Source organism: Elephantulus edwardii, unplaced genomic scaffold (assembly GCF_000299155.1).
Source record: "Elephantulus edwardii isolate Elephantulus edwardi_28Jun2011 unplaced genomic scaffold, EleEdw1.0 scaffold00044, whole genome shotgun sequence".
Lineage (NCBI taxonomy): Eukaryota > Metazoa > Chordata > Mammalia > Macroscelidea > Macroscelididae > Elephantulus > Elephantulus edwardii.
In genome coordinates, this window is record NW_006399794.1 from 15507827 (window position 1) to 15524273 (window position 16447).

At 45.5% G+C, this 16447-nt stretch overlaps 1 protein-coding gene across 1 annotated transcript; it reads left to right on the top strand.

Annotated features, from left to right (window-relative positions):
• The first annotated feature begins 336 nt into the window (after nt 1-336).
• Nucleotides 337-1474, top strand: P2RY2 (purinergic receptor P2Y, G-protein coupled, 2). The gene has a single exon (XM_006885558.1). It carries the CDS (start codon nt 341-343, stop codon nt 1472-1474), a length of 1134 nt encoding a protein of 377 aa, XP_006885620.1. The 5' UTR covers nt 337-340.
• Nucleotides 1475-16447: the final 14973 nt, after the last annotated feature.

The window sequence follows — 16447 nt, forward strand, 5'->3', positions numbered from 1 at the left end:
TTAATTCACAAAATATAAATGGATGGGCTGGATTTGGCCCTTGGGTTGTAGTTTGCCTATGCTATTCCAAAGTTTTAGAATTATTCTGTTTTTTCATGGACCTCATGCATTCTCCAAGTGTCCAGGCTCAAGAACTAGGGTACTTCAAAGACTCTGGATCCTCTGGGTCCAGAAAGAGATTCAAGCCAGATAGCAGCCAAGATTCTGAACATGGTTATGCAAACTTAGCCATGGGGATCTGTGGATAGTTTGGCCCCATTCAGGGTGAGCAAATCACATCTCCCCTCTGAGCCCTCTCCATGGCCTTGATGTTCTCCCCAATCCCTTTTCCTGCAGGGTAATGGCGACAGGACTGGACCCCTGGAATGACACCGACAATGGCACCTGGGATGGGGATGAGCTGGGCTACAAGTGCCGCTTTAATGAAGACTTCAAATACGTGCTGCTGCCTGTGTCCTATGGCGTGGTGTGCGTGCTGGGGCTGTGTCTGAATGTCGTGGCTCTCTATGCCTTCCTGTGCCGCCTCAAGACCTGGAACGCCTCCACCACGTACATGTTCCACCTGGCTGTGTCAGACGCGCTGTACGCGGCCTCCCTCCCGCTCCTGATCTACTATTACGCCCGTGGCGACCACTGGCCCTTCAGCACTGTGCTCTGCAAGCTGGTGCGCTTCCTCTTCTACACCAACCTTTACTGCAGCATCCTCTTCCTCACCTGCATCAGCGTGCACCGATGCCTGGGCGTCCTGCGCCCCCTGCGCTCGCTCCACTGGGGCCGAGCCCACTATGCCCGGCGGGTGGCAGCCGGCGTGTGGGTGCTGGTGCTGGCCTGCCAGGCCCCCGTGCTCTACTTCGTCACCACCAGCTCACGTGGCACTCGCATTACCTGCCACGACACTTCGGCGCCCGAGATCTTCAGCCACTTCGTGGCCTACAGCTCCGTCATGCTGAGCCTGCTCTTTGCTGTGCCCTTCGCCATCATCTTGGTCTGTTACGCGCTCATGGCGCGGAGGCTGCTGAAGCCAGCCTACGGGGGCGCAGGAGGCCTGCCGCGCGCCAAGCGCAAGTCGGTGCGCACCATCGCCGTGGTGCTGACTGTCTTCGCCATCTGCTTCCTTCCTTTCCACGTCACCCGCACCCTCTACTACTCCTTCCGCTCGCTTGACCTCAGCTGCCACATCCTCAATGCCATCAACATGGCTTACAAGGTCACCCGGCCGCTGGCCAGTGCCAACAGTTGTCTGGACCCCGTGCTCTATTTCTTGGCTGGGCAAAGGCTCGTGCGCTTTGCCCGCGATGCTAAGCCACCAGTAGACCCCACTCCTACGGGCCAGGCTCGCCGCAGGCTGGGCATGCGCAGATCCGGCAGGAATGACACCCGGCGGATAGAGGACCTGTCCACAAGCAGTGAGGATTCCAAACGGACAGAATCCACACCAGCCGGTAGCGAGAGCACAAAGGATATCCGGCTGTAGAACTTGTACCCTTTGGGCGTGTGCAACTCTGTATGGGAGGCTAGAGGGGACCAAGATGTGTTCAAATGAGACCGTCCGCCAGATACGGACTCAAGTCAGACGACCAAGAGAACCTGACTGACTTCATACTCTGTCACTTGGCAAGGGCTCAGGATACTACTCTCTGTGTTTCAGAGAGCTCAACGGAACCATAGCCCCCAGTCATTGTTTGTCTGAGTTGGTGCATACAATTTCCAAAAAGGCAAAAAGATTCAGGGCCAATGGATGTCACCCTGACCTGACTCCTGTATAAGTCGCCATCCTAGCTCCCCAGATGCCTAGGCTAGAGTCTAGCCTAATCAAGTCAGATGAAGAAGCATAAACTTGGGGAAGAAGGTGACTTACCAAGGTCACAGAGTGGAGCCACAGGGTGACAGATTACCATGGGAAGTGGCCAGAAATGAACTCCTTACAGAGGTTGGGGTAGGCTGAGTACCACTAAGTACTCATCTCTGAGGAATTCCCCAAGCCAAAGAGGACCTATGCTGTAAATCTCTGTAGGGTCCTCCCGACTGGGAGCCAGTTTGAAGCTTTAAGTTATACTAAAGATTTGTTGCTTCCTGAGCTGTGCCCATGAGTAAGCTGGAGATGGGGGTTGGGGGGAAGCCTGGGGAGTCCTCATCACAATCCATTTTCCAACTTGTTCTCTTCTGCCTCTTCCCCAGGAACTCCCTCAGGTTGCCTCACTTCAATCCCCTACTCACCGGCCCAAGGGTAGCTTCCACTTTAAAACTGTGTCTACCATGCTCTGGGAGGAGACACAAGGTCCAAACCTAGGGGATCTTCCAATCTAGGACTTAAGGAGATGCCCAGTCCAGTGCTGATAAATGTTAAGTAACTTAACTGACTCTATGATGAAAGTAAGGACTCTCCCTTATCTGTGATATTCCCATTTGCCATGATGTAAATATTTCTAGTATGGTCAGTTTTGCATTGTTAGTAGGATGTCATCCTTATCACTAGAAATTTAACAACTCTTATAAGAAGGTCCTAATCAACTCCAGTTTACCACTAGATACTGCTGCACACTTTGGACTGTGGCTTAGAGGATCAGGGGAGCTTCCTGGAGTGAGAGGACTCCTGAGTTCTAAGAAGAACATCCAAGTACAGGATACATTCCGGGCAGATAGAAGAGAGCAGAGCATGCACAACTGTCAGCAGAGCAGCTCGCCAGCATACACTCACCCTAGAGGTGAGGATGTTACTCCGGGAAATGGGGAAGGTACGCAGTCACAGAGGCCAAATCAGGGCTCCCTCCTTGCCCCTGAGGTTTCCTTTGTACTTGGGATAGATGTGAGAGACTCATACCTCGTCCCATTTGGTCTTCTGAGACCTGGAAAAACCCCAGCTGCACAGTATGATGGTTGATGCTCAGGCTGGCTCAGAACCTGCATCAGGATCTGAGCCCACCCAAGACCACACTGAGTCAATTTGGGGAACTCAACAGGCATAGTGCTAATGTGAAAGGTAGGAAATTATTTCAGAGGAGATATATTAGTTGGAAAAGGTGTATTAGTGTTAGGAAAAACTGATAGACCTCGATCCCAGTTCCTTGGGAGAGTCCTTACCTGTAGACCTACTCTGTCCAAGTGAAGATTTCTTTTCAGCCTGACACTTGCTACTATGACTGTTTTTAGACCTATCACTGGCCTAAGCTCAAATGATGACTTCAGCTATGTAATATGTGAAACCTTCCCAAAGTGCTCCTACAATCTAGATTCTCTATGTCTGTTGATGAAACCAGGGTCTCACTGAGCTTGCTGACAAATTGTCCTTGAGCCTTTCCTACAGGCCTGAGTCTAATCTCTTTACCAAACTGCTCAGGCAGTTTGTAGCGACTCCCTACGTAGGTAGGTTGCTCTGATGGCCGAGATATGAAGGCTGAGTTTTCCTTTGCGGCTCTGCTTGGATCAAGAGACGAGAGTTGTGTCCTAGACTTTGGAGTCCCTGAATGTGCATCTGTGGTTGGGGCCACAGGTTCAAGTTCTCCCTGTCTTTGTCCTGTCACCTCATTTCCTGCCCACCTACTCCTCCAGCAGCTTCCCTAAAAACCTATGGAGCCACACTCAGGCCCAGACTTGGAAAGCTTCTGAGAACCAATGCTTACAGATTTCTAAGACCTTAGGACTGGGTGCAAAGGCAGTAACCTGCCCCATAATAGGCATTGTTGGAGGTGAGAAATGAGACTCTAAGAGAGCCAAGGAAAGGCTCAGGGTCCCATGTCTGGACCCCAGTTAGATGACATCTGCATGGACAGGCTGTCTAGATAGCTAACCTTACTGCTCAGTGCCTGGGCCCCAAGCCTTGTGGGTAAGGCTTCTGACGCCTGCTGCCTTGTACTATTTTCAGCTCAAGTAAGAGAAGGATTTTCCACTTTCAGCTCCAGACCATTGTCCAGCAGTGACTGGGAGGTGGGGTTCTGTCTGCACCCAAAATACCTCTCCTTGCCCTCTAGTCTCCGTGCCCCCTCCTTATTTCCCCACTTTGACATCACTTCCTGGGACTGTTGATTTCTGAAAGGCACTTTGAAAGGGCACATGAGTCTCCCAGATGGTATAGCCACCTGTTAGGGACCCCAGGGATTAACCAGTCCAGCTTCAGACTCAAGGTCAGAGGGGGTAGGGCCTTGCCCAAGGTCACTCACTCAGCAGATCAGAGTGGCAGTAGGATGTGAGCCAGGGCTCCTGCTACTCTGCTGGTCCATTAGTGCAGGTCAGTGCTTTTGTATAAAGCCCTTCTTTCCTGCACCACCCATCTTCTCTGCATCACCCAGCTCTTCCTGCCCAGGTCAGAGACTCAGGTGAGTGGAGGAACAGGAGTGTAGGAGTGTGAATACTGTTCTGAGTGAGCTCTGCCATTAGGTTAACATCCCTAAGTGGTGGTGACTCAGGTCTTTGGAGGGAGACAGTAATCCTAGAAGGCATTCCTACCCCTATCTTCCAAGGCCTGGTAAGAGTCTAAACAGTTGCTCCAATCTTGGCCTAGATCAAGCCACCCAAGCCACCCTTCCACCGCCACTCTTGCCATGTTTGATCTGGACTGACCTGTTTTAAAGTCAGGCACACGGAGGGAAAGCCATTCAGTAACATACATTGCAGACACCATGTGCAACCCTCTCATACTCATTATATCGCTTAGTCTTCATAATCACCCTGTGAAGTAGACATATGCCCATTTAGCAGCTGCGGGACCTCAGCAACCTCTGAGAAACAGGTGATTTGCTTCATAGGTGGGAGAGCCACCAGAGAGTCCAGGTCCAGTTGGCTGGTATGCTACCCTGCTTGCAACCTCAGGGAGCAGAAGGGCCTTAATATGATTCAAGACAAGAGAGGCAGTGCATCAAGATGCAGTTAGAAGCACAGATTCTATACGCCACTCACTCTTCCAGCTCTGGAATCTTGGGTATGCTAATTTACTCAGCAATACTTGAGTTTTCTCATTTCTAAAATGGGACATGCTTACCACCTCCCTTGTAGATCACTGGAAAGCTAACTGAGCTAATAATAGACATGAAGCACTTATTACAGTACCTAGCACACAGTACCATATTCTTATACATTTACGAACTTAGTAAAACATCCATGTAAATAACGTGCTTAGCACACATAGGAGACCAACTTGCAAGAGGAGGAGAGCAAAACAGTGTGCTTATTTGTTTAAAAACACAGTCTTTCTATGCCAGACACTGTGCCAGAAGGATACCTAAGCAAGCAGACTATGCCCTGTCCTTGTGGAGGGGAAGTAATTCAATATCTTATCACTCTGGGGTAAGTGAATGTTTAAATTTTCATTGGGCATTTCATGTTTTGTTTTGTAATGATTACAGTCTCTACAAAGTAATAGCATTCCTCTCACTTCTCCCCTACTTCCTGTTTCCATTCCTCCTTTCTTATCCTTTCCTGCCTTCTGAGTTCTATCCCTGGGCAAATGCTGCCCTTTTGATCTTTTATGGTTGATTGCTTTTAGGAGTGCCTTCCTTCCTGGTGTTATTGATCACCTTCAGGCCCATCTATTGTCAGGCTGTTGAGTCACTGGAGGGATTTCAGTTCAAACTTAAAGGGCCCTGCTTTCAGAGATTTACCAGACCAGTAAGCCTAGCCTTTCTTTTATAGTTTTGAATTTTGTTCCACATTGATTTCTCTCACTCTACCAGGGACCTTCTATCACTATCCTTTTCCAAGCACATAGCAGTGGTAGTTGGGCACCATCCAGTTCTTCTGGTCTCAAGGTGACTGATGGTTTTGTGGCCCTAAATTAGTCCTTTGAAAAGTCTTTGATTTTCTTCACTCTTCATTGCTCTGGATGGGGAGAGACCAAAAATTGTACCTTAGATGATCACTTGCAAGACCTTAAGGCCCCACTCACTGTAGAACATTATTTTTCTGCCCCAGAACCATGTTATACAGTTAGTTGACTTTGATATGAGGTAAGTGCGCTGAAGGAGGGATTAGTATGCCAGGTCAGCATACAGCATGAGCCTTGACATGCCCAGTGATGCCCTGTGACTGAGGCTTCCTCAGGGTGTAAGAAGAAAAAAGCAAGTTCACATTCTGCCTTGACTGACACTGAGCAGCTTGCAGGCACAGGGCTGTGTTTAACAGACCTGTCCCAGATGTCTGGCTATGGAAGGACAGGAAGAGGAGGGGGAAATGGGAGGAGAACAAAAAGAGTGCTTGTAACATCAGGATTCAAGGACCAGGCCCTACGCACCTATGGGCTCCCACCCACTCATGGCAGCAGGCTTACTCATTTTCCTTTGACTCGTGGCACCTGCCATGATGACCTACAGCTGTACTTTGTCTCAATCTAAAGACCTGGGGTAGCAGAATTGCCCTGGAGTTGGGCCAAATGAAGGAATGAATGGGTAACTTTGCTTATGACCTTAAGCCACTTCTGTCCTCTCTGGCCCACCCTCTAGAACTTTCTTCCTTTCCATTTCTTGATACTTCAGTAAAAGCATCAACTGTTTAGATTTTCCCAAAGGCATTGCAAACAGCTGCTGCCCAAAGCGGTATTGTATCCCTCTAAGCAATCTGCTCCGGCAGCTAACGTGGTGGCAGTTAACCAGAGAGGTGAAATGACTTCACTGTCACCACCCAGTTCTGCAACACAGCCTGTCTAATACCTGTCACTCCTGCCTCCTGTGGTGTGGGGAGTGGAGCTTGGTCAGGAATGGTCAGGCTGCAATGTGAGCAGTGAACTTACCTTCCCAAGAGGTGTCTACTACTATGTGTTAAGGGAGAAGAATTGAGCTCCAGAAACCAAACTCTCCCCTCCTTTACCCTGATGCACCACATAACTGTGTTTGGGTCATTCCCCTCTTTGAACCTCAGTTTCCCTATCTGTGATGGGTCCTGCCTCTGCCCACTCTTCCCCCACTATGGGATTGCCTTTGCCTTGGCTCCTTCTCAACCAAGTGTCCAAACTCAATCCTGTCTCAGCAAGAACAATGAGCCAGGCTCTGAAACAGTCATTTTTCATCCACAAACACTGTCTCCAGGGGCTCCACCCACTGCCCTGAACTATTTTAAGGCCTGGGAGATAGAATCAGAAAAAGATTTTCCACTTGCAGCACAATGGCCACCCTGAATCATTGTCTGACAGCAACGGGTGGGTCTGCACCAAAATATCTCCCCTGTCCAACCTGGGGCTGCCCTGCCCTGCCCCTCACCTCTGACATCACTTCCTCAGACTTAACTCCTGAAGATCACTGTGAGTGGGAGTGGAGTTTTTCCCTCCTGGTAGGGGCCCTAGGGATAGACTGGCTGCTCAGTGAGACAGGATCCCCAGAGAGACCTATGCCTGGCCCAAGGTCACATAGCAGTCAGGGTGGAATCTAGATGCAAGCCTGGGACCCTCTGGCTGCTCCTGCTGCCTTTGTTTCCCTTATTAACACTAGTCATTCCTGGGAGTGAAAGCTTGGAGGAAGCCTGAGTACTGCAGGAGAGGCTGTGTCTCCAGTTTGAGCTTCAGATCTGTGAGCTCAGTGTCAAAATCAAACCAAACCAGCTACCGCAGTGTCAATCCCAAGACATCAGGGCTCTATAAAACAAAACTGCTGCATAGGTTTCCAAGGCTGTAAGTCTTTAGAGGAGCAGATTGCCACATTGTTCTCTTACAGAGCAACTTGTGGCTTCTAACCACTAATTTTTCAGCCAGCAGCTGACTGCTTAACCATTGCCTTACCATGGCTCCTTGATCCCTGGATGGCAATGTTTCACTTCCTTTTCCCTTCCATAAATCAGCTATTTGGTCAATTACAAAACTGTGAGCCATTTTTTTACTTAAAAAAAGTCAGTTGCCTTTAAAACTTCAGTTTCATATTTAATATTCATTCATCCTCTTTGTTGGGAGTACCCTCCTCCTCTTCAGATCCCTCTTTCCTCTGAGTGCTAGAGCAAGTGGGGCAGAAGGGGGCTCATGCCTCCACCCTGGCACTGTGATCACCCTCTCTGCTGCCCCCGCTTACCTGCTCCCCTCTGTGCAGGGCCTTCCAAACGGCAACCTTCTACCCTAAGACCCATGTTGGAATGGCCCAGGACTAGAAGAATCACTCTGGCAGTATTTCTCTCTCTCTCTCTCTCTCTCTCTCTCTCTCTCTCTCTCTCTCTCTCTCTCTCTCGTTACTCTAGCTCTAAAACATTTTCATCACCCTTCAACTAGATCCCATATCCATTAGGAAATCACTACTTCCTCTCCTTCTCTGACCTGGCAACCAACCACTAATCTGCTTTCTGTCTGATTTACTTATTCTAGGTATTTCATGCCAGTGAAATAATACACGCCTGACTTCTTCACTTTACATAATATTTTCCACGTACATTTATGCTGTAGCATGCATCAGCATTTTACTATTTTTTTTAATGGCTGAATTGTATCCTATTGTACGTACTTTGGGTTTTTCCACTTTTTGTCTATTATGAACTATGTTACTATGAACATTCACATACAAGCATTTATTTGGACACCTCTGTTTGATTCTTTGGAGTAATTGGATATCTCCTATGTTGCCTCTTTGACTGCCAAACCTAGAACTCCATCTCAAGGACTCTGATCTTAGCCCAAGCCTATCTCCATCTATAACATCTTTAGAGCCCAGCCCTGTTAGGACCCATTTTCTTTTCCATGTCACTGTAGGTGCCCCATTGGCCCCTGCCCAGCCCTACTGGATCAGATAATCCTGAGCAAGTCCTGAACAGCTATCCCCCATTTGGAGGCATTTCTAGATCCCCTCATTGTGAATACTTTATCACCTGTCTTCCATTGGTCCTGTAAAGTCGGTGTGACAGGCATGGGGTGACAGGAGCATCTGACCCTTCACTAACATTCAATAGGGAAAGAATCACCATCAACAGCATCTACAACACAAAACTGATTTCAGTGAGGTCTATGCTACACACCTTCTTCAACAATTCTAACATCAACCACCCATCCCACAGCTCTCCCTACTCTCTTCTGCGTTTAGTAATATGTTGTGATGGCTACACAAAACACAATACTTAGGACCACTTAGGACCGTGAGCTTTAGTAAGGATGTAACAGGCTACAATTTAGGTTGGAAACACTCAGGATATAATCAGGACCACCTCTTCTCAGATGTACTCACAAGCAGGCCTACCTTAGATCCTCAGCCTGATGACCTTAGCCTCTGCCCTGCTCGGGTAGGTGTTACAGATCTTTTAGTTCTTCTAATTATATGACATCCCCCTTTCTACTAGTAAACATAGCTGTTTAGCTCTAGCTCTGAGGTCAACAGGCCTACCTTTCCCAAAACAAGCCCAAAAGGCACCCACATTGCCACAAGCAATTTTCTTGCTGTGGAAGCCAGGGGCCTACGGCACTTGCTCACCCTAGTCTCTGCTTCTCTGCCTCGTGTGCTTCCATTGCCACCACTGCTACCAGCTCTGCTGCCCTCTCTGTCGCTTTCCTTCTCTCCAGCACCTCAGTACTCCTTTTTGGTTCTAACAGATCTTAGGGCCAATGGGTACATTTCACTCTCTGGTTCTTTCTTCTTAGAGGTAGTGAGATTCTCTATTTCCCATCTCTGAGAATGCTCAATTTAAGCCCAGTGGGATGGCAAAACTGACCAACCCTCACACTAGCATCCTACACACCTTGGTCCTATTCAAAAGGCGTTGTTTACCTTATTTACAATATCAACAAATAATCAATCCCCTTTAAGGGCCATAAATATCTAGCATTTACTTTGTCCTATCCAGTCATTTGGTGAATAAACACAGGAGAAGAATCAATGCATTTAAGTTGTGATGTTAAGAGTACTGGATATTCCATGGCCTGCCAGAAGAACATATAAGTCTATCTTGTAGAAAGTGTAACCAGGGGAAGAGCAGTGAAACTTTTTCTCACATATTTTGGGCATGTTGTCAGGAAAGGCCAGTCCTTGGGAAAAGACAACTTACTGGGAAATGTGGAAGGTCAGAGAAAGAGAGGAAGACCCTAAACAGGATGGACTGACACAGTGACTGTAACAATGGGCTCAAGTGTATCAGAGATGGTGTAAGATAGAGCAAGACTCAGATCTATTGTTCACAGGGTCCCAAGTCACAGTTGACTCAGCAGCACCAAACACAACAACCCCCAGCAGCACATACCTCTCCATACTTGCTCTTCACTTTCCCATCTTGGTGTTCCCGGGAGGCTGACCTTTAGGGACTGCATCAGCCTATTTTGAAAGCTTCTGGTTCCAAATTAGGTTCAACCAGAAAGAAGCAGCCCTCTCTAAAGATGGACAAGGAGAGTGAGGTCAGGGCTCCCTCCTGTGGACTTTCTGCAGTATGGTTTCACTCATTGATCCTTCTTAGTAATTGAGTCTCTCCCTCTGACTTCCAGATAATTCTCTCCTGTCATCTTTTCAGGCTTAAATGGAGATAACAGGGTCCCCTAATCTCAGAATATCATATCCTTGTGGTTTTTCTCTATTCTGCCCTTGCCTATGTAAATAAAACATATCTCTTTATTAAACTATGTCTAGTCATTCCATCTGATGGTGCCAGACCTTTCCTTCTGTGGCTATCTAAGTGATACACCTCGTCTCCCAAAATTATATTTCTAGAGCACACTGGTTTGGGAACAGGAAAGCCTTTGCCATGCTCCCAAAACACACACACACACACACACACACACACACACACACACATGCAAGCTCAAGGCTAGAACTCATAATTGTAATAAGTCCCCTAAACAGAGTGTGAACCTACTCTTCAGGTTTTAGTCTCAGGGTGGAGGATTATAGACAGAGTCATCAACTGTTTTTTTTTATTTTAATTTAACTTTATTATTAATTTCAGTAAAAATTTACAGAGACTTTGGATTTCCATTCATTCATTGTTGCACTTTTCTCCCCTCCCAACTCTCCCTCCTAGTACACTACCCTCTTGGAAAAGTAAAAGAAAAATTCTTTCATTGTTTTAGAAACCCTCCCCCAAGTCCACTCCACCAAGTAGCCTTCACTCTAGACTCTTGTCATGACAAAAATACCTAATCACATATCCCTTTTAAACAGTTTTCTCTCTTATCTCTTTCAATGCAGTATACATTATTGAACACATCTTTCTTAGTCTCTCCCCAACCCCAAGGTCAGTCCTGTTTTACAACAGTGGCACCATGCAGTATTTGTCCTTTTGTGACTGAGATACTTCACTCAGCATAATGTCCTCCAGAGTCACCCATATTTAATAATATTGCATGAGTTCCTTGTTTTTCAATGCAGCATAGTATTCCATTGTGCGAATATACCAGAGCTTCTCTATCCATTCGTTTGTTGATGGGCACTTAGGTTGTTTCCAACTCCTTGCTATTGTGAACAAAGCTGCAATAAACATGGGTGTGCATATATCTGCTTGGAATGTCAGTTATGGTCTCTTTGGGGTATATTCCCAGTAGTGGAATTGCTGGGTCAAATGGTATCTCTATTTGCAATTTTTTGAGAAAGTGCCATATGGCCTTCCACAGTGGTTGCACCATTTTACGCTCCCACCAACAGTGAATAAAGGTTCCATTTTTTCACAACCTCACCAGCATTTGTTGCTTGCTGTTCTGTTAAGTTTTGCTATTCTGTCTGGGGTGAGACAATATTTCATAGTTGTTTTAAAGAGTCATCAACTCTTAAGAAAGCATGTAGCCCTAATTGTTTTCCAGTTTCTTTACAAGAAAGGGTACTTCACTTCTGTGTGTGTGTGTCCCCACATTTAGGTTTTGGAGCCAAATTCCAAATTAGCAACCACATGAAAAGTCCCACCTCTTTGTGAGATTAAACTGTTAGACCAGCCTTGCTGCCCAAAGCAACTGCATAATTGGGGATGGGGAGAGAGTAAGGGAGAGCAGGTTAGCCTGTATTTATTTGTGTGTATGGTCAGCTATGATGGACACACAAGGGACAAGACAAGGGACTTCCAAGAGATCAAAATGTGAAAGTAGAAAGTCACGGGAATAGGATAGCAGGAATAAATGGAGACTCAGAGAAAATCTATCTTCTCTTCCTACGACGCCCCTTTCCTTCTTCCCCTCTTGTCTCCTCATCCTCTCTGACCCTCCTCTCTCCGTTTTCTTTCCCTTTTACTACCTTTTTCTTCCCCTCCCTACCTTTTCCCTTTCCCTCCTGGTCTTCAAAATTTCTAGGGGCAAACCCTGGCAGGCAGGAAGCGATTGCATGCTCCTCCCTCCGGGTGCTGGCTCCCTGCCCATCTTTGGCTTCTCGCAGTCTGCAGTGTGTCCCAAGTTTGTTATTGATTATCTGCTGCCCTCTGCTGGTCAGACTACCCTGTAGACGCAGAATCAATTACGTGCCTGTGGAAGATAAAATGATCCTGCTAATAGTCAAGGGGCTTGGGAGCACGTTGTTGTTACCGTGCCATTGAACGACTGAGATTTACAGCAATCCTATGAACAATGACTCTGAACCTTGCCATATATTATGCTATCTGAGTCCATTTTTAAAGTTATTGTGTCAATTCACGTTGTTGATGGTCTTCCTCTTTTCTCTGACCCTCCACATTTCCCAGCATGATGTCCTTCTCCAAGAACTGGCCTCTCTTAACAACCTACCTAACAGATGAGAGACCAAGCTTCACCATCTTTGCTTCCAAAGAGAACCTGATGGCACTTTTTCCAGGATAGACCTGCTTATTCTTTTGTCAACCCAAGGAATATCCTGTATCTTTTCCAACACAAAGGCAAGGCATAGATTCTTCTTCTGTCATCCTAATTCATTGTACAACATTGAGGTACATAGTAAATAATGGAAAAGACTATGGCTTGGATCAGGCGTGCCTTAGTCTTTAAACTGACATCATTGTTCTTTAGCACTTTGGAGAGGTCCTGACATTTCTTGACTGTTGATATCAAAGGTGTTAAGACTTAAACCAGGGACAGCAATTTGCAAAATATGCCTGAGTTGCAATACAGGTTGACACTGTCAAACCAAACCTTGATGTCTACTTCAGACTAAGTAAACTCATAAATACTTATGTGCATAGACCTGAACATTCCAAGAGAAAACCACTGGTAAAATGTCCTGAAAACACTTCACAAGGACTCTTGTATTCTCGAGATAGGATTCCTGATTGTTCTGAAAAATCTGTGCCAAAAAATCGTCCTGTAACTATGTCATTTCCCAAAACTCTATACTTATCTCTCACTTCCTTGTTGTTGAAGGTACACTCTCCAAATGCTGCAGCAAAGATTTTTTAAAGTTTGGCTTTGATGACTACAGACATGGTCATGGTGGTGGATATTCTATTAGTGACATGAGCTGACGATGCATGGTTGCACATTTTTCACCCTACCACCCCCCTCAGTTCATTATTTTTTATTTTTGCATAATTTCCTCCCTCCTCCCCGCAGCCCTCCCCCAGTTCACTTTGTTGTACACCTATTATTCTGGACTGTTGTCATACGTATAATACCTAATCATAAATTTCTTTTAATTTTTTAACTTAATTCACTTTATTTCTGTTATACAAATTCCACTATGTGGTGGGCACAGCTGGAGCCTAGGTCCTCTGCACATATATTCATTCCTTTTAAACAGTTCTTTCCTTCATCTGTTCCAGTGCAGTATTCATTCATTATCTATCCCCTCTTTTCTAAACTACCTCACAACCTTCTGTCAGTCCTGTTTTATAACAGTGGTGTTATACAGTATTTGTCCTTTTGTGACTGAGATATTTCACTCAGCATATGTCCTCTAGGGTCATCCATGTTGTGTAATATTTTATTAGTTACTTGTTTTTCAGTGCTGTGTAATATTTCATTGTGTGAATATATCACAGTCTTTCTATCCCTTAACTTTTTCTTGGGCACTTGAGTTGCTTCCAACTCTTTGCCTCTTTGCTATTGTTTGCATCATGGTTCTGATTTCTTTAGGGTATGTCTTTGGTTTTGATATACACTTAACTATACTACATTCTCACAGCAACTAAAAAAAACCCAAATATGGCAACGACTGTAATGATGGCATGGGGGAAGGTGGTGTTTTATGATGTCCATAGGATTGCTATGAGACTGAAATAATGTACAGCACAAATCCAACAACCACACACCAATTTCATACTTTTATTTGTACTGCATAACTCCTTCCTCTAGAATGAAAGCTCCCAGTGGAAGAGTCTGTTGCTGAGGTAGGGTGGCCGGGGGGAGAGGAAGCAGAGGAAGTCAGAGGGTATCTGATGGAACTCTGAGTGCACTAGGAAGCCGTAGTGGGGTTTTGAGCAGGAGATACAGTCTGACTTAGAAGGTCTGGTCAGGCTGCTCTGTTGAGAGTAAACTATACTGGAGCAAGGACAAAGACGGGGTGATAAGGGAGGAGCTAAAGCAGGAACTCAGAAGAGAGACCGTGGAGACCAGAATCAAACGGAGGCAATCTATGTGGGGAGATATGGACTGGTGGCAGAAGTACTCCAAAGGAAAAGCCAAGAGGACTCTTCTATTTTATTAAATCTTTTTATTAATGATTTTTGATGCAACATATGTATTCTTATAGCATATTCTTTCCATTTAATTTTCCCCCATTCATTAATTATTGCACATTTTCCTCCCTACCCACCCCTCCCCCAGTTCATTTTTCTCTTTGAAGAAAAAAAATCCTTTCATTGTTATACAATCCCCCCAGTCCACAGTCCACTTTCATATGCATTTCTTTTTTCTGTAATCTTGTCATGAAAATAATACCCAATCCTATACTCCCTTTAAACAGTTCTCTCCCTCATCCATTTCAATGCAGTATACATTGTTTATCCCCTCTTTTCTTATGTTCCCTACAACCCTGATGTCAGTCCTGTTTTACAACAGTGGCACTATGCAGTATTTGTCCTTTTGTGACTGAGATATTTCACTCAGCATAATGTCCTCCAGGGTCACCCATTTTGAATAATATTGCATGAGTTCCTTGTTTTGCAATGCAGCATAGTATTCCATTGTGTGAATATACCACAGCTTCTCTATCCACTCATTTGTTGATAGGAACTTGGGTTGTTTCCAACTCTTTGCTATTGTGAACAAAGCCACAATAAACATGGGTGTGCATATATCTGCTTGGGTGGCAGTTCTGGTTTCTTCAGTATATATTCCCAGTAGTGGAACTGCTGGGTCAAATGGTATTTTTATTTGCAACTTTTTGAGAAAGAGCCATACTGCCTTCCACAGTGGTTGCTCCATTTTACACTCCCACCAATAGTGAATAAGGGTTCCAGTTTCTCTTGATAATGGCGAAGGCAGGAGTGGAGATAAGAGAAAGGAAGACATGGAGGATCCCTGAAAGGTTTTGCAGACAATGAAGATGAGAAAACCTGGCAATAAGGGGCCATACAGCAATCAGTGAGTATAGATAAACAATGGAGAGGCAGGACAGTCCCTAGATCCAGGGAAAGGAGAGGAGAGAGGAGAGAATGAATTCCTCTGTAACAGATCCCAAACCAATTATAGGGCAGCTAGGCATCAAATTGAGCAATGACTTTTCCCTCTTCCCTTAATGATGGTTTTTAAATTGGTCAGTTTGTTCCAGGGCTATGGTCTGAGCTGAGCAGACACCAGAGTATTTGTCTATTTTAAGTGGATCAGGAAATGGCTTGATGTTCTTGAGCTCCAGAAAAAGTCAAAGGAGCTGAGTCAGTGTCTCTGGGGATGAACCACAGGCCTTGGTACACTGCAGAGCCTGGTTCAGGCATCTTCCTTTGCCCAGGCAGCCCAGTGCCCTCCGTGCCCCTCTACCTGCCTTTCTAACTGATAAATTTCTCTTCCTCCTCCAAGGCCTGCTTTCAAAGCTCTGTGAAGCCTTGCTGGCCACCACCACTATCCTGGGCCTGGTTGTTTTCCTTCTATAGAAAGCATACATGTGCAACCATCAAAGAGCTCTGTCGGAATCTGTCAGCCAGAACGTTGTCCAGAATTGCTCAGGGAAAAGAAGATTTAAATCATAAGTCCACTCAGGTGAAAAAGACTTTCCATTTCCCTTAGTTCTTTCCCACAGAGGAGCCTGAGTCAGATGGTAGGTAGCAGAGGCTAGTAGGAAAGGTAGACTATAGGAATAAGTGTTAAATTTATGTAATGGGAATTTAAACCAAACTGGAGAAAAAAGAAAAGTATTGGCAGTTTTAGAAATTAGTTACTGATTTCCTACCAAGAAAGGCAAGGAGATTTCCGTTCTCTTCCCTGGTCCTTCCCTGGCAATTTTTCACTAAATTAATATTCAATGACTGTGCTTTTTAATGACACTGAAAGTATTGTTCAAAGCAATATCATAGAACATTCTGTGGTTTTATTTTCATTCGTGCACAATTGTTTTGATTTCACTGGAATTAATAATTGCCTATTCCATGGAAGGCCACATTCTGTAGCTAAAGAGAATTATGAAGACATTTTGAGCAGTATTTTTTATTCATGTTATGAGCAATATATTGCTATTAATAATTTGAAACT

Bases quoted from the DNA above. Each gene is read 5' to 3' on its own strand.
- P2RY2 (XM_006885558.1), top strand. From the start codon at position 341: ATGGCGACAGGACTGGACCCCTGGAATGACACCGACAATGGCACCTGG.